The sequence below is a fragment of the Equus caballus genome, chromosome 17, assembly GCF_041296265.1.
Source record: "Equus caballus isolate H_3958 breed thoroughbred chromosome 17, TB-T2T, whole genome shotgun sequence".
Classification (NCBI taxonomy): domain Eukaryota; kingdom Metazoa; phylum Chordata; class Mammalia; order Perissodactyla; family Equidae; genus Equus; species Equus caballus.
Window position 1 is genome coordinate 67,495,637 of NC_091700.1, and position 26,206 is coordinate 67,521,842.

The 26,206-nt window shown below is 37.4% G+C and overlaps 1 protein-coding gene across 7 annotated transcripts in view; it reads right to left on the minus strand.

Annotated features, from left to right (window-relative positions):
* The window catches only part of KLF12 (KLF transcription factor 12), a 585,204-nt gene that overhangs the window by 8,356 nt on the left and 550,642 nt on the right, over positions 1-26,206 (minus strand). For all 7 annotated transcript variants that reach the window (XM_070239860.1, XM_001496646.6, XM_070239863.1 and 4 more), the window contains one exon: positions 14,361-14,518. In XM_070239860.1, the coding sequence (XP_070095961.1) occupies positions 14,361-14,518 (158 nt within the window). The remainder of the gene's footprint in view (positions 1-14,360; positions 14,519-26,206) is intronic.

A 26,206-nucleotide genomic window follows, 5' to 3' on the forward strand; every position in this document is an offset into this window, starting at 1 on the left:
CCCACCAATGTGGAGCAGAAAACTTAGCGCAAATCTGAAAAGTAGCCTGTGAGGTAGAATCAAGTGCAATAAACGATCACGAAAGACAGGGAAATAGGTCTCAAAAACACAAGAGGCAGCTATGTCCCCACATTGTGAGTAAAACCAATGAAAATGATATGTAAGCTTACAAGCTGTTAGAGGCAATGGGAATAATAAATGTATATAAGAAAGAATGCTGGGGCCAGCCCGGTGGCATAATGGTTAAGTTCCTATGCTCCACTTTGGCAGCCTGGGGAATGCAAGTTTGGGTCCTGGGTGTGGACCTATACACTGCTCATCAAGCCATGCTGTGGCAGCATCCCACATACAAAACAGAGGAAGATGGGCACAGATGTTAGCTCAGTGACAATCTTCCTCAGGCAAAAGCAAAAAGAGGAAGATTGGCAACAGATGTTAGTTCAGGACCAATCTTTCTCATTGGGGAAAAAAAAAAAGAACGAATGCAAACCTTCTCCACTGGCGGAGGGAGGAATGATATCAGAAAATAGCAGACAACTATGTGAGTGATAAACGAGTTTTCCTTGAAAATTTTCTTACAAAAATGTATGCTTTCTTTTTTATATCCCAAAAAAGTCTCATGCATATTCCCTGCTGCCATTAATGAAACTGGAGTTTGGGTCTTTCTCCACGCTTAAAAAAAAGAAAACAGGATCCTCAAATCTCTCTTCAAAATTAGAGGCTGAGCTCTGGGGGTGGGGGAGAGGAGAAGGCTCCTCTGACCAGGCAGAGAGCTGGCTTCTGCCCCTCACTCAAGAGAGACCTAGGTATCCATGATAGCCGCCCACTGCCTAGCATTTCATTAAAAAAAAAACAAATCAGTAAATGCTCTCTTTGGACTAGTCAAGTTTTAGACATGGATGCAAGAATAATCTTAGTGGCTACTGCATTGTGTTAAACTGCAGATTATATTTTATGCTTGTACTTTGAAGCGATTTAAAGGGTACAATCTTATAAACAAACGAAGATAGAAACTAACCGCATGATGTGAATCAAAACTAATTAAAATAACTACGTTTGTAAGATATATAGTAATATGCATAAACAAGCCCTGAAAGGACATGAGGAAGAACAAACAGAATCCTTCTTCCATCCTGCCTGCTTTCCTTTAAAAACCTGGTAGAAAGTAGAAGGCTAAATTTAATGTCAAAAAGTCAGTGGTTGGGACAGAATGGTAGGTGAATTTTCCATGAAAATTTTCCTATGGAAAGAGTTGGCTTGGACAATAAAAGGGGTCAGGCACCTCCCAGAGTGCGTGCTTCTACTGTGCACAGCTGCTCTGCATCAGGCTGAACGATGGTGACAGTAAACACAATTTCCAGTAATTTCTTCAGGAATAGTGAATTGTACTTAAACTCATTTGAATTAGAATTCTGCAAATGTGTTATTCAAAACTGTTTTCCCTAGAAATAAGCTACAAATAAAAACAGCATGCTTACCTTCTTCCTTCCTTGTGTCTAACTCACAAGTACACTTAGAATCCCTAGTGGCAAAATCTTTGAAAATATATTTAACATTTTTCAAAATAATCGGGTTTTGACTCTACCATCAGGTCACCTTTGATTTTTTTTCGAATCCTGTGAAATAATGAAATTACAGAAAATAGTATGGTACATGTCTTTACCAACAAGTCTTAGTAAGCGATTGTTTTGTTTAAGTTGAGACATTAAGTTGCTCATGGATAAGAAAAATCAAAGGACACAAGCTGGTGAAAATGGCTTCATACCAGGATACACCCTGGGGTGGAGTTTACTAACATCTAGGTCTTCAGTTCTGAAGTGAAGGTCTCTATGTTCCATGTCAAACCCATACGACATTTCCACCTTTTTCATATTTTTTTAAAAAAAGAATCCGATCATTTTTCAGCGCCTTGTCTTCTTCCAGTTCTTTAAAAAGCCTGAGCCAAACTATGAAAACTATGAAAAAGGAAAGTGTTAACCAAAACTAATAGCAAGAGCTTCTATTTTTTTAAGAGAAAGAATCCCATAAAGACTAAAAAGAGAACATACCAAAAAAAAAGAGGCTTTGTTAATTTTCATTCTAAAACACTCCTTTTAATTCCATATTGGGGGTTCATGTTAAGTACAATTTTATATGCATATTAACCTGTGTGTGTGTGTGTGTGTGTCCTGGGGGAATAAAGACTCCCATCAGGGTTTTTTTTTTTCTTGAAACAGGCGACAATCTGATGTATTATGAGAACCACTGTCTCTTTCCATTTTAGTTAAAGAAAAGGATTAAGAGTCACTAAACGTGTTTCCATGACATTTACCCAGCAGAAGACATAATAAAGTCTAAAGAAAACACCAGGGATTGAATAGATTCCCAAAACCCACGAAACAAAAATAACGTTTTCAGGTACCTCCCATTTCACCACCTGAAATGCTGAAAGGTAAATGTGTACTGAGACAAAAGACAGGTGTCCTTTCATATTAAAATGACATGTGAGCAACACACATAAGAGGAATGTGCAGTTGAAAAAACTTGGGTCAAACAAAACACCGACATTTTCCTATCAGCTTCTATTATTTTCTAAAGCAACTGAAAAGAAACACCTTTTGCAACAGGAAACACAGGCATTTTCTTCAGTTCTGAAGTGCATTTCTGAAATATGGCCCTGTTTAACTTTTATAAGGTTACGGGCCCCAGACACTGACAAATGAGCTTCATTACACCCTAGGCTCAACATATTTGCTGTGACAATCTACTTCATTTGAGGAATGGTATTTGCATATGAAGGGAAAAAAACCCAGAATCAAGATTCCTATCTTGTCTTCTGGTTTCTGTTACGTTAAAAGTTCACAGAATTTTAGATGTGGAAGGAAATGAGGTGCTTTTAAAATGAAGAAATAGAACCTGAGAGCTGAGATTACAAGACCCCTGACTTGTCCAGAGGTAGACAGGCTGCCTTCCCTCTTGGTCGTGTTAAGGTGGCATAAAAGTGCACAGATTTTGAAATGAGGCAGAATGCATGGTCAAATGCAGGTTCAGTCACCAATTCACGATCCGATCTCAGGCTAGAGCTGAGTTTTCTGAAACACCATTTCCCCATCTGTCAAATGGGAAGACTCTTGCTGCTGTGAAACTTAGAAGTACACGTGCCACATGCCTGGTAAATGAGAGGTGCTCAATAAGGGATATCGAAATCTTATAGTTATGAAACTCAAGATTTTTGTTTTTGCTAAGAGATGTAAATAGTATAAAGTTAAAAAGAGATCCTGTTTGTTATTTCAAGGAATGAATTAAGGTTTTCAGGTAAACGGATGTCAAGCCCGATCCTGATTTTCCTAACATTTTAAGTAAAAACCTACTTTATAGGCCAAGTAGACCAACTGATTCTACAACTTGTTTGATCAGTTTGGTTTTGCCAATTCAAACAAGGGATCAATATGATACTCTCCTTCCAGCTGAATGGGCTGGACAGAATTAACTATCTTTTTCATTATGTGTCAACAAGGCCAAGTGGGTCTGTTCTTTCCTCTCCGTGCAATTCTATAATGGATTTCTTTGATAAAAATAATATTTGCTAAAGCATATAGCACTTTCCACGTACCACACTTTGCTCTAAGAGCTTTATGGATCTGAACTCTGTTAACTCCGACAGCTTCCTAATGAAGTAGTTGCAGTGACCAGGCCCACTTCACCCAGTGAGTATGTGGTGGAGATGAGATGTGAACCCAGGGAATCTGACACCAAAGACCATGGTCTTAACCACTACTCTGTAATGTTCCTCAATACTTTCAGTCACTACTTTAATAAACCAGGCTATCTGGTCAAAACTGGACAAGAAGACTGAGAATATGAATTAGCACTTAAAAGACAGACAACGTGTTAACACAGAGGCTTGCCCTCCTCATCCAGAAATCGAATATAAATGAACTAAAATATCCCATAATAAAAATACACTTTACTGAAAGCAGAAAGTTCAAGGTCTAAGGATAATGCTTTATTCGGCTATCTGAGTTTATATTTTCATGTAGTGACAATATTTATTTTCCTATGTTTCTAGTTACTTTTTCCTCAGTTTCTTTTGTAGAGACCTCATCCTTTACCTGTTACGTAAATGTTTACCAAGATTTTGACCTTGACTTCTTCTCACCTGCACATGTTCTCCTTGGCTCCCACCACAACTTCTAAGAGAATGATTACTATGTCTACCCCTGTCTTTTTCCTAAGCTCCAGAGAAGGGTAAAGAGCATTTCCAATTGGCAGTCTGAAAGCAACCTCAACACGACCCAAACTTTACTCACCATCTACCACTTAAACAAGACTTGTTCCTCCTTCTGTTTGCTCTCTGGAGAAAAGGGAACCTCATTTACTCAGATATCAAGTCATAAATCTCTGCAGTTGGAGAGATTTCTTGGGCTCTTTCTTACCTGTTATTCTCTACCTGCCGCAACCCAAGTACTACACCTGCCAGTTCTGCCTTTCAAATATCTGTGCAGGCGTCCTCTGCGGCACATCCCCACAGTGGTGGTCTGCCTGTCCTTAGAGTCTCACCATCTTTCACCAATGTCAACTTCTCATGGTTCTGTTTCCCTGTCTTGTGTCCTACTCTCTCCAATTTATTGTCTGCACTGTACTGAAGGAAAACTTTCTGAAACACAAGATGATCATGTCACACCTTGTCACCCTGGGCAGACCTATATTAAAACTCTCATCAACCCCCACTGTGTTTGCTGGTTGTCCTGTCTGCTCACCCCAGTCAGCAGTGTAGTGCGGACGATGGCTCTGAGCTTTCTTCATCTCTATATCCCCAGGGCCCACCACAGTGCTCTGTGCTGATAAACGCTCGTTGATTAACTGAATGAAACTACTTTAATTCAAATATCTTGTATTCTTTTAAAAATATAACAGACAAAAGTCAACTTAAGAGTAATCTATTTTGTGAAACAAAGAGAATCCATCACTTGCGTTCTACCCCTTCTATGATCTTTTCTATTCTAATGAATTAAAATACATATTTTTAAAAAAGGGAAATAAATTTGGGAGGTTTTATTTAAAACTAGTGTCATTTAAAGGTCCAGTCTGCAAACAAATATCTCCTTTTAACCCTTTAAAATCAGTAATATGATGTGACTGATGAGCCTTCTATTTTGTTGCTCAAGTGAGCATTAATTATTTTAATCTTTAAAACAATATATTTACTTTATAATTCTTTTATTTATTTATTTTTTTTGCAGGGAAAGATTCACCCAGAGCTAACATCTGTTGCCAATCTTCCTCGTTTTTTCCTCCCCAAAACCCCAGTGCAAGGTAGTATATCCTAGTTGTAAGTCCTTCTATGTGAGCTGCCACCACAGCATGGTAACTGACAGATGGGTGGTATGGCTCTGTGACCAGGAAGTGAACCCAGGCCACCAAGGCAGTGAGAGTGCCAAACCTTAACCAGTAGGCCATCAGGGCTGGCTCTACTTTACAATTCTTTTTATCTTAGTTACAAAGCTTTTTTTTATTGAATTATCTTAAGTATTATAAATAAACATTTTCTTATATTCTTTAATGGTGAATATATTTTCTACAAAAGCACAGTTCCTCAGTATCTTTGATAATTCCATTAAAACCATATATTTTATATTAGTAGGAGTTAATTTTGCCATTCAGGATAGGACGACCAACACTCATAATTTTGTCATTCTTTGGCAGAACATGAGAAAGTACAAGGGCTGGGGATATTATTACTCTACTCCTTACAACACAGTTTTGATGGCTGAATGGATAAAATAAACCCAAAAGCAAAGGATGGAAAATGGGGTGCATGGTCAGAAGATCCCATGGCATTTTTAACTTTCCACTGTTGCTGAGAATCTGGGTGCTAACACAAACAGAATTAAGAAACAAAACTCATTTAGCAATTGATTTACTTAACTGAGGTAATAATTGGTAGGCTGTTTTTAGCAGCTTTTACTTTTCTTAATCTATGAAAAAGATGAATTTATTTTTTAAATAAGTAAGATAACACTTTAAAAACCAAATTGAACCAAAGAGGTACAGTCTTGGTATCTACATTCAGATAATTGTAAATCTTAGGTTCAACATGTTTCTAAATAGTAACTCTCTATGACAGCTTAAAGTAACTCTCTCTCCATGAAGGAAAACAAGTGTAACACTTTCACAGCATTTTGTTACTGATCTAGATTTTTTGGATTCCTTTTTAGAGATGGTACTTTTCCGCTTGTTCGCATGGGTAGGTGATGTTCACCACATCCCTGTCCTCAGGACCAGTTACCCCTTCAGTGCTTCTGTAGCAACTTGTATGGAGCTCACTCATGGCTCTCCCATCCTGCTTTACACGGCGGATATTTGCAGACGTAGCTGTCTCCCCCACCAGATTTAGAACTCCTTGCTGTCTTCCTCTTTACAGCACACCCATTACTATTCAGAGAGCTGGGCACTGAGCAAGCACTCAAGAGTTGCCTATTTAATTATTAATGCTTCTGGTCCTTATCTTCTCACTGGCTTTCTAACAAAGTAAAATTTTAGTAGACTGGGAAAAAAGACCAGTTCACATTAATGAAAAGCCTAAAAACAGACCATTTAAAGTCGCTTGCTATCTTATTACTTCAAAGTACCTTAATGACTAACTCCAAACAGGCAGGTACTGTTGGCTGGACATGCACAGAATGTGGCTCTAGTGGGGAGAAGACTGGCAGGTTATTAGCGGATGCGTCTGAGCCTGGGTGTAATGACAACAGCACAGGTTCTAGAGAAACTGGAGTTTGAATCCCAGTTCCACTACTTGTCCACTACATGACAGTGGACAAGTGCTCCAACCTTTCAAGGGATTTACAGATGCGATTAAAGTATGTGGCGCGCTAGCAGGGCTGAGCACTGTACCTGGGACCCTGGCAGGTCCTCAGGAAATGTCAGCTCTCTCCCGCCTATGGTCTGTATCTGTTCACGGCATTCCTTACTCCTGACCACACACACCAGACGTCTTCAAATCTCCCTCTCCCCTACCCTCATGTCCAGTCAGATGCCATGCCCTGTGGTTTCTCCTGCTCCAATGTTTCCCACATGCCTTCTTTTTTGACCACTGAATTGCTGCAACAGGGAAATGTCCAAGTGCTCAAGGGTCGGGGAGGAAGGAATTCTAGGGAAGGAGGGCAGTCACAGAGCTTAACAGCCGAGGTGACACTGAGGCAGTTTCCAAAAGTAAACAGGAGTTTACCAACTAAAGAAGCATGAAGAAAGGAAGCCCCTTGGCAGGCCAGTCCAGGTAGCGGGAAGAATGTGTGGATGAGTTCCACATAGCTGGGCGCATCTGGCGAGTCATCCATTTCTATGGCTGAGGAGTAGGGGGAATTGGGATAGGGCTGGAAAATGAGGTTAACAGATGAACAGGAATCAGATGAGAAGGGCCTGGCATGCCCAGATTAGGAAGATGTCCCCAAATTCCCTGACCACAATAGACAGCTGCCATTGTATTCTTTTGTCATTTCGCTTGTACCTCAATTATAAGGCTTTGCACTCTTGGCCTTTGTTATGATTACTTATACGAATCTTATCTAGTAACTTACGGACAAGTTCACTGAAGTTCATTGAAGAGGGGGCTATGCCTTTTTCTGCCTCTTTCAAGAAATCATCTATATTGCCTTAAGCATGGAAAATGCTCAATAAAGGTTTGTCTTGTTGAATTTGTCTATGAATGTGTCCTTTCAAGTGGAAGACTATGTTTTACTACATATTTTAAATATATCCCTTAAAAGATCATTTATACTACCATTTTATTAAAATGATGCAAAAATGGCTTATTAAACAACAGCTTTACTCCAACTTTTTCTGAATTATATACATTTTAAATTAGTAGAGTCTGAACTAAAGAGATTATATAATTAGAGTTGATTGTGATGAGTGTATACTACATTATCCAAACTTTTTGGCCTTGAACCCACTGGTGACAATAAGAACACATATCTTTATCAGCGTCCATACACACACAATTTCAATACGACAAATAATTATTGAGTTCCTACAATGTGTTAGTCACTGTATCTACTGGGGACATAAATGATGCCCTCTGTGGTAATTATGCAACAACATGCTATGTTTATCTTCAGAGTTAAAACTGAAACAGAAAACCTGAGATTCACTGAGTTAACTAGCTTGTCTAAGTTCACCAGTCAGTTAGGGGCCAATGACAGATTGAAACTTTTGTCTCCTGACTTCAAATCTAGTGCTATTTCTATTATAGTTCCCTATTTCTCAGCAGTTACCAACATGACTCATATTTGTGAGTTGTTTAGCCAGGACTTACAAACACTTTACCAGGAGAAGATTTTTACCGGAAAAATGGCAGTTTGCTCTCAAGTGATTAATTACCTGGGCATCACTAAGCCCTACGCCTTGTCTAACAATGAATCCTTACAGAGCGTCTGACATGGACTTTTACATAGAATGAGTTACTTAATTAATGAAGAGAGATGTGAAATTATAAGCAGCATCCCACTACTGGAAGGTAAGATCTAGCAACTGCAAGACTTGTGAACAAAAAGCCACTAAGAGGCACAACTGTCACAAAGCCCATGACTTTCCTCGTAGGAATATCATCAAATCATTTCAGAATCTTATCCAGTGAAATAAGATGTCAAATTAGAAGCAATAAATATAGAAATAGTAGTGAGAAGTGATGAGGCAAGTAAAAAAGTGGAAAAGCATGGAGTCTGTAAGCATTTAGGATCGGGGGTGTGTGTGTGTGTGTGTATGTGTGTATTCCAAGATATCAATATCTGATATTCTAGCACACACTAGTTACAAAGGCTTCATTCCTCAAGGCAAGAGGTAAATAATGCATCATTTCCTTCATCTTTCAAGGTAGGGAAGGACATATTTTAGAGACTTTAAAATCAAAATTGGTTAATATTTTTAAAACACCCATATGAATGAACTTCCTTGATGTGTAAAATTTAGACATGAATTATTTTTGATAAAGCCAGACACATAAGAAATGGGATTGCTTTACATCTGCTAATTTTGAAAATTTAGGTGTATAGTTTTCACATGAATTAAAATGAATATTAGACAAGGTTGGCTAAATGAGCCTCACAGATTTATTAAAGAGCAAGATATCAAGTGTGAATATAAAATAATTCCAGATTAATTTGAAACTGAATATTTTTATATGTTGAAATTACTTTTTAAAAAATCTTGCTTTAAGTTTATCTTTATCTTGCCTTTTCCTTGTTCATCATTAAATTGCAATATTCTGCAGAACACTGATAATCACGTCATGTCATACATACTATCAGAGGATTCCAGCTGACTGTTTTTCAAACCCTCTTAGACTAGACCCAACATCTGGTTGCGGTGCACCATCTAGTGGCTGCAGGAATCACTGATGCTGGGTGGTGTTTGCTTGTACTTACTTTTTAGAAAATACTTCAGCATATATTTTTAGAAAATAATGAGAATTCTGAACAGCAATACCAAATTCACAAAACTATGTTCTTCAACAATTCATATTTGAATCATTTAATAAGCAATAAAATTCTTAAAATGAAATGAGAGAAATTCGTAGTACATAGTAGTTACGTATAGCACAGATTTAAATGACCGTTAATTTAAATACACTGTATATTCATTTAAATACACTGTACACCGCTTCATGCAGAGGAGACATACAATTTATACCTGTGAATAGAAACAATGTACCTGCTGACACTCACACGTATGTGAGTGCTGAGATATTTATTTTTTCCTCCTTTTTAATGTGCCTTAAATGATTTACCACAGGTAGGTGTTAGAAAAGGCATTTAAAAATATTTGGTCAAACCTTTATGGTATTATCTAAACTGCACATTCATGAATATACACTTTATTTTTAAATTTAAAAAGGTACTCTTTAGGATTTCTTTTTTTAACTCTAAATTCCTTGCTAAAATCTAGAAAATATTCTTCTTTCACATTCTTACAAATATGTTTAATTTACTGTATATGTCCTAAATAAACAGATGACTGATCATGTACGGAAAGCACAAAAGATCAAGTGTTACAGGTAAAATTAAAGTGAACTTTCCAAAGAAAGTTTCTCATTGCTACTTGCTCACCTCCCATAGCGTGCGTAGTTCTCATAAGTCATCTGTTATAATCCCAACTCTACATTAATTATTATTGGTCCCACACAAATAACTTACTCAACATGCCTGAAGCAAAGGTAAGGCTAAGAAGATATTTATTAAAAGCAATGCAAGCCAGTCTGAATCCCTATAGAAGTAGTGTTGATTTCAATTTGAACACAAAGTTACGAAATCTCACATATAATTATAAATCAGAAACTGGTATGGGCTCACTTTGAACCACTGACAGCAAATCAATCAAATTTAATTCTTTCTTTCGAGAAGTATTACTTGACTGATAGTTCAGGAGATTACGCCTTGCAAAGAATTAAGTATCTCTTTGCTAAGTGGATGAATGGATTTGGCATATCTTGGTTGGGGCAGGAATTCCACAAGGACTTTTTGATGTAGCTGTGAGATGGAGAAACGTAGACCGGAGGGAGGACAATTAGGTGGATTCTTAGCTGTTGGTTAATGAATTAAGACCCACTTTGATGGAGGTCTCTAGGATCACATCTCAGGGCTTTTTCTTGAACCTGTTCTACTCAATACCTGGCAAAAATGGAGAAGCTGAAGGAGAGAGCTAAAATACTAAAAGCAAGGTAGGCAGGGAGAAGTTTCAACGTCATTTCAATTTATTATAATAATGGGCCCAAATCAATAAAATGGATGTATAATAATTATTTCCCAGAGTCAAAAGGATATGTGCAGCCTTCATAATAATGATCCTGTCTTGTATCTCCCACAAGAGATGAGCTAGCCTGTGGCTAAACACTTCTAGTGAGAAGAAATCTACTGCTCCCAAGGGAGCCATCTTTCAAGGGACAGGTCCAACTATAGTCACAACATTGCATGCTTAGGTGTAAAAGAAATCAGTTATAGGTAGAGGGGATGGAAAAATCCAGTTTTCAGCAGTTTTTGATTTAGATGACCTAACAGAGAGAGTCAACTGCTAAAAGACTTAACATTATCTTTGCATCTATTAACAGAAGTCCATCAACAAGGCCTCTTTCCTCAGTTTGTGGTGTGAAAACTTTGAGAGACACAGTGATAAGATGGAGTCTATCTATAAAAATGTGGTTGAGAGAACTAAGGGGCTCTGACTTAGAGAAATGAAGATGCCAGGGGTTCATGACAGTGTTTGAGGAGCACCAGGATGAGGAAGTAAAAATCAGTGTGATAACTGGAGCTATCCCATTCAAACAGAAGGTACTGAGAGCCAGACAATGCCATAAGACACAATTCAACACTGTAAGAGATGAGGACGCTGCCCTCACAAATTTCACCCAACTTGTCTTGCAGAAGAATCAGCTCTCTGTCGCTTGAAGTGCTTAAGGAGAAGTGAGAAAATTACTGTTGTGAGAACAATACTCAACCAGGAGGCACACTTGTGCAAAGGAGATGATGACAACTACCACCACCAGGTCTTATGAGGATCAAATAAAAGATGTAAGTGTGCAGAAAACTGCATAGTAGGGACTTGCTCTCTGTAAGAGATGACATGCAAGGGAGTCCCCTAATAGGAAACAGACTAGACTCTGACGTATAAGGTCCATTTGGAGTCTATGATTTCATCTTATTAATAAGTCAAGATAATTAATTCTGCTATAGCATTTGAGGTTTATATTGCTTTGAATTATAATGTATACATCAAGTCTCCCTATTTCACAGTATATGTTAAAACCTGTAAGATGCAATGCTATAATGCCATGGAATTAAACCCTTTCATAGTACCTAATAAAACTTCTCTTCTCTTTCTTTTTTTGTTTTTAATTTTGTTTTTTTAGGAAGGTTAGCCCTGAGCTAACTGCTGCCAATCCTCCTCTTTTCGCTGAGGAAGACTGGCCCTGAGCTAAGATCCACGCCCATCTTCCTCTACTTTATATGTGGGATGCCTGCCACAGCATGGCTTGCTGAGCGGTGCCATGTCCGCACCCGGGATGCGAACAGGCAGACCTCGGGCCACCAAAGCAGAACGTGCGCACTTAACTGCTGTACCACCGGGCCAGCCCCTCTCCTCTTTCACTGTTCATCACTTTGATAAATGGAATGGAGGTGTCTGTGTGAAAATGAGACTAATATGTATTTCAGAAAGTTCAAGGAAAACAGGAATAAATCAAAATATATGATGATTCACTGAAGAAAGATCATTCTCTTTCTCTCTTTTTTTTTTTTTAACAGAAATGCTCCCATAAAAAGTCAGTCATATGACCTGATCATACTTATTACTATGATTTGTGTTCATTATCTACTGACAGGATGGAACATGTTTATTTCACTTTCATGTCTTGAGACTCATTCTTTGCCATAATGATAAAGAAATTGATTCAAAAATAATGCCTAAGAAATAGATGAAAATCTCTCCTGGGGAAGCTCAGGATCAATGGAGAGGGAAGAATCTGGAATTAAGTAGAAAAGGGAAAGGAGTGGGAGCAGGCAAGAAAGATGGAAGGGGAGTTTGCAAAATGTGTTGAATTATCTCAGAAATATTAAAAGTATAATGTGTTAGATGAGCAAAAATAAACTCTCGATTTTATAATGCTTTTCTGACTTCAGGCAAGCCTCCTGTGCCATAACTTCACTGCAAAAAATGGCGCCCCGCCTCAACGCTTGAGACATGAAGCAGTCTCTGTATAGCAGCTCTGGAAATAGTCTGATATCAGAACATGACTAAATAAATGGCAAAGAATGCTGATTTAAATGATTTTGCTAGCTTGACTAGGAAATGGTCTATATAGCGTGGTTATGTTAAATATTTGAGAAGGGAGTACTATTTACACAGCCCCATGGAAGTCTATTATATTTGAAGTTTCCAGTTAGAGGCAGGTGCTGGAGTCTGATTCCTGTTCAGGACAGTCACTGGCCTGGGTTTGCTCGATCTGTGACATGTTGCTACCTGGAACGTGTATAAATGAATTTCCCTCTTCCATCTGCTTTGTTGACCTTCACATATTCCAGTCACTAGTCACTTTTCCTACAAAAGACAGCGTAATTGTGGGGCCCTCCTCCCACCTTCAATCTCTTCCCAGAGCCTCCCACTGGCAGCACCCAACAGGATCCAGAACAGAAGGAGGCCAGGCGATGCTGGCTGAGGGTCACATAAGACGGAGGATGGATGGCGTGAATGGGGTTAAGTGAAGAGTCACCAGCTTCTTTCCTAAGTGGGTGGATGGGGGGGTAGGTGGATGGGTAGACAGGTAGATGGGTAGATGGACGGATGGATGGACGGATGGACGGACGGGTGGATAGGTGGGTAGATGGACGGATGGACGGACGGGTGGATAGGTGGGTAGATGGACGGATGGACGGACGGGTGGATAGGTGGGTAGATGGACGGATGGACGGACGGGTGGATAGGTGGGTAGATGGACGGATGGACGGACGGGTGGATAGGTGGGTAGATGGACGGATGGACGGACGGGTGGATAGGTGGGTAGATGGACGGATGGACGGACGGGTGGATAGGTGGGTAGATGGACGGATGGACGGACGGGTGGATAGGTGGGTAGATGGACAGATGGACGGACGGGTGGATAGGTGGGTAGATGGACGGATGGACGGACGGGTGGATAGGTGGGTAGATGGATGGATGGACGGACGGGTGGATAGGTGGGTAGATGGATGGATGGGGTTGGTGGACGGATGGTGACAAAGTTAGTGAATCACTTGTGGTCTCAATTTCCTTCTTTTTAAACTGTGTATATTAAAAATCCTCTCCATATATTAAAAAAACACAGTAAGAATCAAATGAAATTATGTGGAAATATTTTTGTAAACTCCTCATAGTACTATGTATATGCCAATTTTATTTTTTTTTTTTGGTATTTATTTGGTATTTGGGGGATGAGATTGAGGAGAGAAAAACATGATCTAAGTGGCAGTTAAAATGCTAACTTTAAGAGAAGAGAATAATTTTGTTCAGTTTGTTGTTTGATGTGCTATGTGAACATTTTAAAACCTGATAAACTAGACAATGATTAAGTGGCTGGCGACGTTGATTACGAAAAACACTAGATCCCTGTGTTCACATCATTATAAAAGTCCTTAAGGCATAGAAGAAATACTTCATTCACTGCTAAAGGTCATTAAATCTTAAGCCCTTTCAAGTGAGAGAGAGAATGCATTCCACTTAAACTAAACTCAAGATGCACGTAAGATGGGTGAGTACAAAACACCATTCCAGCACACTCATGGCTCTGGAGTCAAGCAGCTGACCTTTTCTGGACTCTCACTGACCCTCAGGTGAGAAGCCCTGTGGAGCTGTACCTGTATGTGTCCTTCGATGAGCCTTCAGGTGAGAACTTTTTGTGTACACTTTGTTGCATCCCTCAAAATCACATCTGTGGATACGCCGTTTTCTGGAGTCTGGGGATTCAGACCGTCTCTGGCGTCTTGTGCTCTCAATACTAAATGGTGAAATTGAACTGGAAAAAGAAAAAGTGGAGTTAAACAGTGAGAAATACAGCACTCTGCTTTGGTTGTAGTGATATGAGACCTTAGTCTCATAGTCTATAGCTTCAAATAGACTTAAGGTCCCATGTCCACATTTCCCACTGTCACTTTCTCGGACACATTGCATTTCTTAATCTCAAAAGCAAGCAGCTGGACCTGTTTCTGGTGAAACACTCCTAGGGAGAGAAAGACATGCTGAAAACAACAAGACAAAAATGAAAACAGTGGTAGGTGAGCAGATCCTCATCATCAAAAGAAACAATCTGATGGTGTTAAACCCTCAAGTTTTGAACTTCTGCACACTTACAGAGAATATTTTAAGAAGCCCTGTTATAGACAAATGACAAAATGAATGCACTTAATAAGTAACATGAGGGTCTGAATTGCATGTGACAACATAAAAAATCATGTAAAATCACAATGTACATTTCAAAACAAGCGAGGTCGGGTTGAAAGAAATGACATCAGTACATCAGTAATATGACTCATGACAAGCTACATCTCTTCGGTAAAATGCACCTGACATTTAACTTTTCCAGTTGGTGGTTTTTCACGGTGAGGAATAAAGAGTATTGTATTTAAAGATTAGCTGTACCACTATTATAAAAAAAAGTTTTAACTATGAAATTTGGCCCTGACTTGCATGTTGTTTAATCTTAATGCCACAGGAGAAAAACAGGATTAGTCTGTAATGTCAGGTAATTGATTAACACGTACTCCTTCAAAGCTTAATTCTCTTTTGATTGAGATAGAAATGAAGAACATGACTCACCTTTTTTAGTTATTCATGAAGTTCTTTAAAATTACAGTGAAATACAATAAAAAAGCAATCATCCTTATTTGTACTATAAAAAATTTACCACTGTTAATATTCTGATCTATTTTCTTCTAGCTTTTCCATGTGTTGATGCTTTTAAAATTTACTTTTTAGAAATAATTACCTCTTTTTAAAAAACCAAACATTACAGATAAAGATAAATCCCCCTTGTCTTCCATCATCATCCTGATCCCTTCTCCTCCCAGAGAAGTTTCTTTATCTTTATCTTTTATCTTTATCATCAGTTTTCTTTACATACTTCCAATTCTTTTTAACTATGCTGACGTATACATATCTACATTCACAGAAACTCATAATATTGTTTTTTTTAAAGAGAAACAATATCATGCAGTTCACATCATTTTGCAAGTTCTGCACCTGCCTTTTCACTCAACATTAAGCATCTGAGATTTATCCATGTTGATACAAACACTGTGATTTATTTGAAGAGCTATATACCAAAATTCATTGATTCTAAGATGAATTTTTTCATATTTTAATGTCTCTAAAATCAGGATGCTTCTTTGAACTGATGGCTTGTCATAGTTTGATATAATTTTATTCTTTATTAGTGGTACATAAAGTAACGGTACATCTTACAATAGGGCAAAAGTAATTCATTTCTTGAATATCTAGTCATGAAAATAAATATGAATCTTGGCGCTGAGGATCTCAAAGACAGAAACTTTTATGTTATGATATGTTGGACTTATTTTAAATTGAGAAAATGATATGGTATTTGTTTCCTTCAAATTATAACAAAGTCTATAATAAGAACATTTTGTTTTGCACAATACTTTCTACACACTAATATGGAGAAGTCTAAATGTAACTGCATAGTCACACACACAGATCGTTTGGCTTGGAGTTGATTTCAGCTATTTATTTTGCTATGTATTCATGTATACAGAGAAAAGTAAAAAATAAACCTGGAATCAAAATCAAGTAAGTACTAAGCAAGTCTTTAAGGGACTAAGGAAGTAATGTTGCTATACAGTCCACTGACCGCTGAACTATACCCCAGGCTGAGAACAGAAAACAAGGGCTGCAGAGCAGCATGACACGACTTCACTAAGAGTTCTGAATTTACATCAAAATAATTAAGGACATGTTAGGTGGATGGCCTTAATGCTACAAAACGTCATACCCTGGTTTTCCTATTTTAAAGTGAAACATTTTAGGACATTATGAAGAACAACCACTTAAAGGGATCTGTGCAATAAAAATTAAAAATGTTTTAAAAAGGTATGTGCAATGAATAGCTGCCCCCAGCAAAGCTGGCTTTGAAATGACATTCCGTGGGTAAAATTTCTCTTTGGTTCCCTTTTTTAAATGGCAGAGATGTCTTCAGAAGGTGTCAAAGAACCGGCTGGGCTGTACCCTTCATAACTACTTATTTGATCTCTTTGTGGAGAGGTAGGAAGGTAAGTGAGGCTGAGGGAAAAGGGGATCAAAAGTGCAGAACTTAGCAGAGGAAGGGGAGAGGACAATGCAACGCCACAGAGCTCTGCTGTTATACTGGGGCCCACAGCATGGTCCCACGGCTGGCGGGCACTGTAGGTGGATTTGGGATTTGGGGGTTTGGCCAAGCTAAGTCTATGGCAGGAAATGTCACTCGAGGTACTGGTACCAAGTATTTCTGTATCTCTAGAGCCTAGAAGATTCAAGAAATGTTTGCTAAATAGAGTGAATGAATGAATGAATGGACGGACACACATATTAAATAAATCACGTATTCCTAATTTCTAATTTGATATAGTCAATCAGTTAATTAATCCTTAATTGGCTAATTAATCCTTACTAGGATCATTTGATTGCAAGTCTTCGGAAAATAGTCACTCAATTCCTCACTCTTACTCTCATTTCCCTAAGTTTCATATTTTAAATGCTATACAAAGTGGCTACTGAATATCAGGGAGTCTGGATAATCATTAAAACCACATGTACATAAGTGCCTCAGTTCTTTGCTCTAAGTTCAAGAGAAGGGAATTTTAAAGCATTGCTTACAACTAAAATTCTCAGTGGGAGGCCACTGGGATTCTTCTGAACATGCATAAGATACAGGTGAATGAAATAAAAATCTTCTCTTTGATCCTAGTAGGCGTCTGGGTAAGTGGGAAAGGGTGAAGGAACGATCCCTACTCTCAGCAATGTCATCCTGACCGATCTCACTTTGAGGCTCATAAGCATGGGGTTTGGTAACAGAACAGCTATAATTACACTTCGGATGTTTCGATTCTGCCCTTTCTATGCTTTCTGAGCAATGTGCCCTTTGTTTAGAAGGCACTTAAGGTACCCTCAATAGCTTGCAAGCTGACTTCTGTGCTTTAAAAGTTGGTCTTGTTAAAAAGAATGGAAATGCGTAAGCAACTACTGCACGCGCCAGCTTAGGATTCTTCCAACAGTCCTTAATAATAAGCTTGGTATGATGAAAATGGTGGAGGTAAGACAGTTGTTAGTGTGTTCCCAGACTGTACTAAACATATCTGTACAGTTCAAAGGAACAATAACTAAAGCCCCACTCCCTTCCCCAGAAGGTGAGCCCATTTCAAGTGTTGAATGAACACCTGAGGGGCCTCACAGGCACCTCAATGTAATAATTAGAACCAGAGAGAACAAATGAGTGACTCATGACTTCAGCTTCACAACAGTCCCACTTGGAATGGCAAGTTAAATCAGAATTAAACCCAGAGAGGCTTGAAAAGTCACATCCAGGAACAGCTCTATTTAAATAGAAGGCACTGCCTGGCTGCCATGAAGGAAATGAAGTTTAACTGTAATCAGCAGGTAATAAAAGACCATTTGTCATGTGTGACCTTAGTGTGATGAGATGCCCTTCAACTAAAATTGGAGTTTCCGCAGGACTTAAAAAAAGCCAGGATATTCTTTTAAGGCTGGAAAGAGGACTCACACATCCCAAATTTTAAAACAAGAGCAGAAAACAGTGGAATAGAAGGTGCTTTAACAAATTCACACATTCAATCTCAAAAGAACTCCAAGGAGCAGGGCTGAGGATAACAATGACCGCCGACATTTACAGAATGCTTCCCACGTGCCAGGCACTGCTCTGAATGCTTTAAGCTTCAGAGCAACTCTCTGAGCTCGATATTATTAGTTTCTTTAGTTTACAGATGAGGAAACTGAGGCACAGAGAGGTTAAAGCCAAAGCCAAAACAAAGCAGATGGCCACACCAGGATTTGAACCCATGTGGTTGACTCCAGAACCCAATCTTAGTTATCACGTTCTACTTATTCAGACAGATGCAGGTAATATAAACCAGCATATGACAAAAGATGAAAAAACAACAAAATAATCTGTATCATTTAAATTTTCCCTCTAACCCAATTATTGAAAACAATAACACATAAGAGCATTCTTAAATAGAGGCTGCTGTAATGTCATATACTTTTCTCTTGAGAACTTTAAGGTAAACTGTTTTATAAATACTGCCAGCAGAGGTATTCAACAAAATTACTTACTATTAATCTACCTAAGAAAATACTTTCTTAAGATTTTTGTAAAATATCTACTTATTTCCAGAGACATGTTTTCAGAAGGCTGAGTTTGGCAGCAGCATGCGACTATGTCTCCTTTGACCATCCAGGCCACAGAACTAATTCTTCGCCGCCAGTTCAATTTATTTACAATTGTACCAAAAAGGATTTCGAGTTGGCTGCATAATAGAGTTACCTTGAGGGAATGGGGAACATCCAGTTTTAAAAGTCTATTTTGTACTATTTTCCAAAGTTTATTTTACAATTATTTTGAATAGGATATTAAATGTCACCTACTGGAATTCTGAATTGGCTTCTGCCACAGAATACATGTAAATGAGAGCCGTTTCCTTGTTAGTAAATCAAACACCAGGTTGCGAATAAAATATGGAGGCCATAAGCCAAAAAAAGAGTTGACGAGGGTTTCTGTTACCCAGGAGTTACATAAGTCTTAGTAATAAAGATTCTATTCACGGGGACAAGCCAGACATTTGCATTTTTTTGCAGGCCTCCTCTTAGCCAGCAGATGGCTCTTGGAAGCAGGAATCTTCATACTCATCTTCCATACTATGACAGACTCGATCTAGCTCCTGTCAAACCACGTCAATGACTCTTCTATGATATTCATTGGGGAAAAGGTGCTTCTTAGATACACTCTCGATCTCATCCCCAGAAGCTACATTGCAAGGCAGCACAGATTCACAGGCAGGAAGTTCCTCTTTCCTTCCTGCCTGTAGTTTCCTACAGGAAACTACTTTTGAACAGATTGAAACTGTAAGATTAGTAGTTGCCATCCTTTCCAGAAGCTGTGACTAAGGCATTATACCACTTCACATTCAAATTTGGATTCAATAAAAATGAATTCATTTTCACAAAATGTACAAATCAAGAGTAACACTTGTTAAAATGTCAAAAAAACCTCAATATTGGCATATATTCAACTAGAATTTGGTATTTTTTATCACAAAACAGAACATGTCCAAATGTATTTTTCATTATTGTTTTAATTTATAAGTGAAATCTACTAATTAAAAGATAATGGGTTTACAAGTGAGGTTTTTTTGGGGGTGGATTTGTAGATAGAGTCACAGTATATCACGAATCTATTTTACTTAAATATAATATCTGCTACTAAGTATTTTTATTACTTTCTAGACCATTAAAATACTCAAAACAGTTACCAGCTTATCCTTCTGCACTTTTTCGATTCATCATGTTTTAGCAAGTTAAGATCATAGGCTATATTAAGCAAAAGGTTTAAAGATAAAATAGAAAAAAATGAATCATTAATGACATTAGCAGTGATTGGTTTTATTATCAAACTTTTATGATGAATTTAGATTACAAGTTGATGGTCTGCTAACAAAAAAGATCCATTTCAGATATACAGTATCTATCCAAAATACTTTTGGGGGAACACTGTAAGCATTGAAAAGACTTTACCCTATAAAATCAATGCATAGTGTACGATGGAATGAGGGCTCTGAAGCAAGAGTGGATTTCTGAATTACACTAGACACTGAATGGAACACACATACCTCAATGAAACATTCAGATGAACTTTTGCACAGAATTTCTTCAGAAAACATTGAGGTTTAAAGTAAGTTTAAAGCCAGAGTTGTAGCTTGATGGATCATTTGAATCTTAAAAAAACTTTCTAGGCTTGAACAGGATTCATCAGTTTAATCTGAATGCCTTTAAGGCAGGCCGTGTCCTCCCCAGTTTCGCATGAGCCCTATACTCCATATTGGCTTATAAGGGCAGCACTTTACATTAATCCGGTGGTATAGCCCTTGAACCCATCTGATACCGAGACCCTCTAGAACAGTGCTGTTAGAAAAATAAGTTCTCCTTATTTCATTAAAGATAAACTTTATACTCTTCAAGAATGAGGAGTTGATCTTGTGCAAGACTCTCTCTAGAAAAGCTGGCATCTCGACAGATGCTTGAAAGAGTGAAGGGAAAGGAAGGGAAAAGGAGCATGGGGAACACAGTTGACCCCATGAGGACTTTACCAAGTGCATACACTGGAGTCTTACCATAACACTCCTCTAGGGCTGAATTTCATACAACGAGGCTAATTTTTCTCATTCAGGATCTTATTATAAGGCAGATTCACTAATAAGGTAGTGCTATGGATGTACCCCAGACAATGACAGTTTATAATAAGTCTATGTTTTAAATATTAAAACATATATAAAATTTTTCAAATATACAGTTCTAATGAGATATTGTAATGCAACCATAAATAAGCTTTTGAAGTGTCCATCAAAACAGGTCTCCATCTATTTTATGCTCATCATTAACCAGGTCTATGTTACACTAGAGATTTGTTTTATTAAAGAGCACTGAAATTATATTAGTTAACTATCTCGTACTTAAGCTTATATGAATAATTTAAACAGTTTTTATTGCTCGTATGGGGATATATAAATAACAAGACCAAGCAGAACACATTGGTGATATTCCACTTAAGTTTTCGTTGGCCAAAAGGGCTATCTGGTGACACAAACAGGCACTTCTCCTACCATAAAATGTGTGTGTATTTGAATTTTGGAGAAAAACAAAAATCTTCCCATCTAATGAAGAAAATATTTTACCTGTTTTTTATTTCTTTTCCTGGAAACTTTACTTATCTCTGAATACTCTGCCAAATTAATGCTGAAAAAGTAAGAAGTAAAAAGTAAGAAGGTATTAATGTGGCCCAAATTCATACTTGAAAGACACTTAGAAAATGAGGAAACTAAGGCTTAGAAAGTTAATTAAACTAATTACTGTTCCAAGGCCACACAGCTATAGTGGCAGAGTCGGAACCAGAGGCCCAGTTTCCTGACTCCTTGAGCTAGGACTTTTCTACTTTCTAATGAGGTTGTAGAAACATCTGTGTTATAATTTATACTTAATATAAAGGAAAATCTGCTTGGTAATACTGATACTCGTTTTTTTTTTTTACATCTGATAGTTACAACTAGAATCCCCACCTTATTTACTTTTTTGCTTTGGCTGCCAGGAAACTCAGTCACAATAGCCCAGGATGTGATGTATTTATTTTCCACTCTACTATACAACTCCCAACCCCAAACGATATAGTTTTAATTTTACATAGTAATTTTTAAATGTATCTCATTACATTTTTTCTGAACTAGGTAAAATGTTAATGATAAACAAGGGAAACAAAACAAAACAAAAAGCACAACATCCTGCTCAAAAATAGAGAAAAACGTGAAATTAGAATCTGGACTTTTTTTATTTTTTGGTGTGGAAAATTGGCCCTGAGCTAACATCTGTTACCAATCTTCCTCTTTTTGCTTGAGGAAGACTGGCTCTGAGCCAACATCGATGCTAGTCTTCCTCCACTTTGTATGCAGGATGCTGCCACAGCATGGCTTGATGAACTGTGTATAGGTCTGCCCCCAGGACCCAAACCCATGAACCCTTGGCTGCTGAGGCAGAGCATGCAAACTTAATCACTGTGCCACCAGGCTGGCCCCTGAATTTGGATTTTAATATACAGACTTCTAAATTAAAGTTTTGTGACCAATAAGCTCATATTACTATCTTTAAGAAAAAAAGAAAACAAGAATCCTATTTTTTGTTGCTATTCCTGCAGAAAAAGCATAGACTGTAATCTGAAAATCTAGATAGGAACTATAGCTTATTATAATTTATTAGCTACAGTATCTTAGCCATTTAATCTCTTTGATTTTCAGATTCCCATAGCTCAAATGTGGAGCTGTCAGGAAGACTAGCCTAGAGTAACGTAAACCCAACTCAATGTCCAATATATCTCCAACACTTCTAAACCTTGGCTTCCTTCTTCTTCCTTTGTTGGTTAATAAAAATTTTATTAAGATCTAATTTACATACAATAAAATTCACCCTTTAAAGTGTACAATTGTGTAGTGTTCATTATAATCACAATGCTGTGGAACCAATCACCTCTATCTAGTTCCAACATATTTTCATCACCACAAATGGAAACTCCACACTCATTAGCAGTCATTCCACCTTCCCCTCAGCCCCGGGCAACTACTAATCCACTTTCTGTCTCTATGGACTTGTCTATTCTGGACATTTAGTAGAAACAGAACCATACAATATGTGGCTTTTTGTATCTGGCTTCTTTTGTTTAGGATAGTTTTTGAGGTTCATCCACGTTGTAGCATAAATCAATACTTCATTCTTTTCTATAGCTGAATAATATTCCATTGTGTAGATATATCACACTGTTTATTTGTTAGTTAATGGATATTTAGGTTGATTCCACCTTTGGGCTGTTATAAGCAATGCTGTTATAAACATTTGTACATGTTTCTGTGTGGAAATATGTTTTAAATTCTCTTGGTATATACCTAGGAGTGGACTTACTAGATTAAATAGTAATTCTACGTTTAATATTTTGAGAAGTTATCAAACTGCTTTTCAAAGTGGCTATACCATTTTATAATTTCACCAGGACTGTAAGAAGGTTGTAATTTCTCCTTATCCTCACCAACACATGATGTGTTTTGATAGTAGCCATCCTCTTGTGTGTAAAGTGCTATCTCATTGTGGTTATGATTTGTAATTTCCCTAATGACTAATGAAGTTGAGCATTTTTTCATGTGCTCATATGATATTTGTTTATCTTCTTTGGAGAAATTTCTATTCAAATACTTCGCCTATTTTTAAATTGTGTTGTCTTTTTATTGTCCAGTTGTAAGATTTCTCTATATTCTGGATATGTCATCAGATAAATGATTTGAAATATTTTCTGCCAATTTGTGAGTTGTCTTTTTAGTTTCTTGACTGTGTCCTTAAAGCACAGAAGTTTTAAATTTTGATTAAGTGCAATTTAATATTTCTTTAGTTGCATGTGTGTTTAGTGTTGTATCTAGGAAGGCTTTAACTAACCTAAGGTCTCGAAGATTTACTCCTATGTTTTCATGTGAGATCTTTATAGATTTAGTTCTTACACTTAGATCTATGATCCATTTTGAGTTAATTTTTGTATATGGTATAAGAAAGGAATCTAATTTCATTCTTTTGCATGTGGATATACAGTTGTCCCAGCATTATTTGCTGAAAAGATTATTCTTTCTTCATTAAATTGTCTTGGTACCCTTGTGAAAATCAATTGACCATAAATCTAAGGGTTTATTTCTGGACTCTCACTTCTATTAAATTGATATATATGTGGACACTTATCCTGGTACCACATTGTCTTGATTTTATATCTTTGAGATAAATTTTGAAATTTGAAAGTATTAGTCCTTCAATTTTTTTTCAAGATTATTTCCACATGAATTTTAGGGTCAGTTTGTCAATTTCTGCAAAAGAAAATGCAGTTGAAATCTGAATAGGGATTGCATTAAATTTATTTACCATTTTGTGGAATGCTGCCTTCTTACCAACATTAAGTCTTTCAATCCATGAACAGGGGATGTCTTTCCATTAAGATTTAATTTTTTTAATGATCCTTTATACTTTTCATTGTTCAACTCTTTTACTACTTTTGTTAAATTTATTCCTAGGTATTTTCTTCTTTTTCATGCTACTGTAAATAGAATTGCTTTCTTAATTTCATTTCCACATTGTTCATTGTTAGTGGACAGAAATACAACTGAATTTTGTACATTGATCTTGTATCCAGCAACCATGCTGAACTCATTTATTAGTTTTGATGGTTTTTTGGGGGTATTCATTAGGATTTTCCATATACAAGATCAAGTCAATTGCAAATGGAAATAATTTTAGTTCTTCTTTTCCAATCTGGATTTCTTTTGTTTCTTTTTCTAAACTGCCCTGGCTAGAATGTTGAATGAAAGTAGTGAGAATGGACATCCTCGTCTTGTTCCAGATCTTAGCGAAAGCATTCAGTCTTTCACTATAAAGTATGTTAGACGTAGGTTTTTCATAAATGTTGTCAGGGTGAAGACATTCCCTTCTATTTCTAGTTTGCTGAGTGTTTTTGTCATGAAAAGATGTTGGATTTTGTCAAATGCCTTTTCTGCATCTATTGAGATAATCATTTGGTCTTGTCTTTTAGTCTATTAATATATTATATTGATTAATTTTCATGTGTCAAAGCAGCCTCATTCCTGGGTTAAATCCCACTTGATCATGGTATATAATCATTTTTATATGTTGCTAGATTTAGTCTGCTTGTATTTTGTTGAGGACTCTTGAGTCTACATTCATAAGGGATATTGTCGTCCAGTTTTCTTGTGATGTCTTTATCTGTTTTTGGTATTAGTATAATGTTGGCCTCATAGAAGAAGCCAGAAGTATTCTGAGCTCCTCCTTGACCTTAGGTTCCATGATACCATATTTACACCAAGTATTTCTATGCTACTCTCACCTAGAGCTTCTCATATACCACTAAAGTCTCGGGCCATATTGTCCATCAAATGAACAGTCCTGGTTTGTCTCTATTCACCTAAGAAGAAGGGTTAGATAGAAACTTTGCAAGTTTTAAAGCATCATGTAAATATTACTTTCCTAATTTCACTCTTTTCCATTATTGGTAAAACACTGTCCACAGATCCCAGGATCAGAGTATCGTTAGATACTACTGGTAGTCTCTCAATGGTACTGTACTGTTTACAGTAAACTTACTGTGTACTAGAAAATACTGTGGGTGGCATAATATCACCATATATAAACTTAGAAGATCATCACAAAAATTATGGACAGGTAGATAGGACAGATATTGTTACTGGCAGTCTTATAATCTGAGAAAAGAGTAGCTCAGAATGGTAAAGTGCCTGGGCAACGATAGACTAAAGAGCTCCAGCTTACACTTCTCCCCACATCACATCTTTCCCATAGAAAAATGAAAAATCTTTAATACATCGAGATGACACTACTAAACCTCCTGCACCATATTTACTGATGATTAAATATCATTTGCACTGTTGGCATTTTTCTACTTGGCTTCTTCCTGCTGAGAAAATCAGTAAGATGAGAGAGTTTAAATTAGTAATAGTCAGTAGTATAGGAATTTTTCATTTAATGCTATTGACTCAATGAAATAAAACCACAAATATTTCCTGTGAGTTCACCACAGGAAAGCAAGTGAGGCATGCAAAGGCATCCTCAGAGAGTTTATCATCTGGAGAGGTATAGGATATGGATATTTACCTACCTAAAAGAAGTGAAAAAAGTCTAAAATCTTTGCCAATTCTATGACGTGCACATCTAAGCACTACCCATCGTCTAAACTTCTGGGAGGTTTATAGTCTCAGGGCTATGTTGGCCTCTAGCATTAATCCTGAAGCTAAAATCTCCACTAACTCCAATTTTCACATCAAGAACCACCACATAAGTTCATCTGAGTGTTTAGTAGCCTTTTTTACTACAGCTGTTG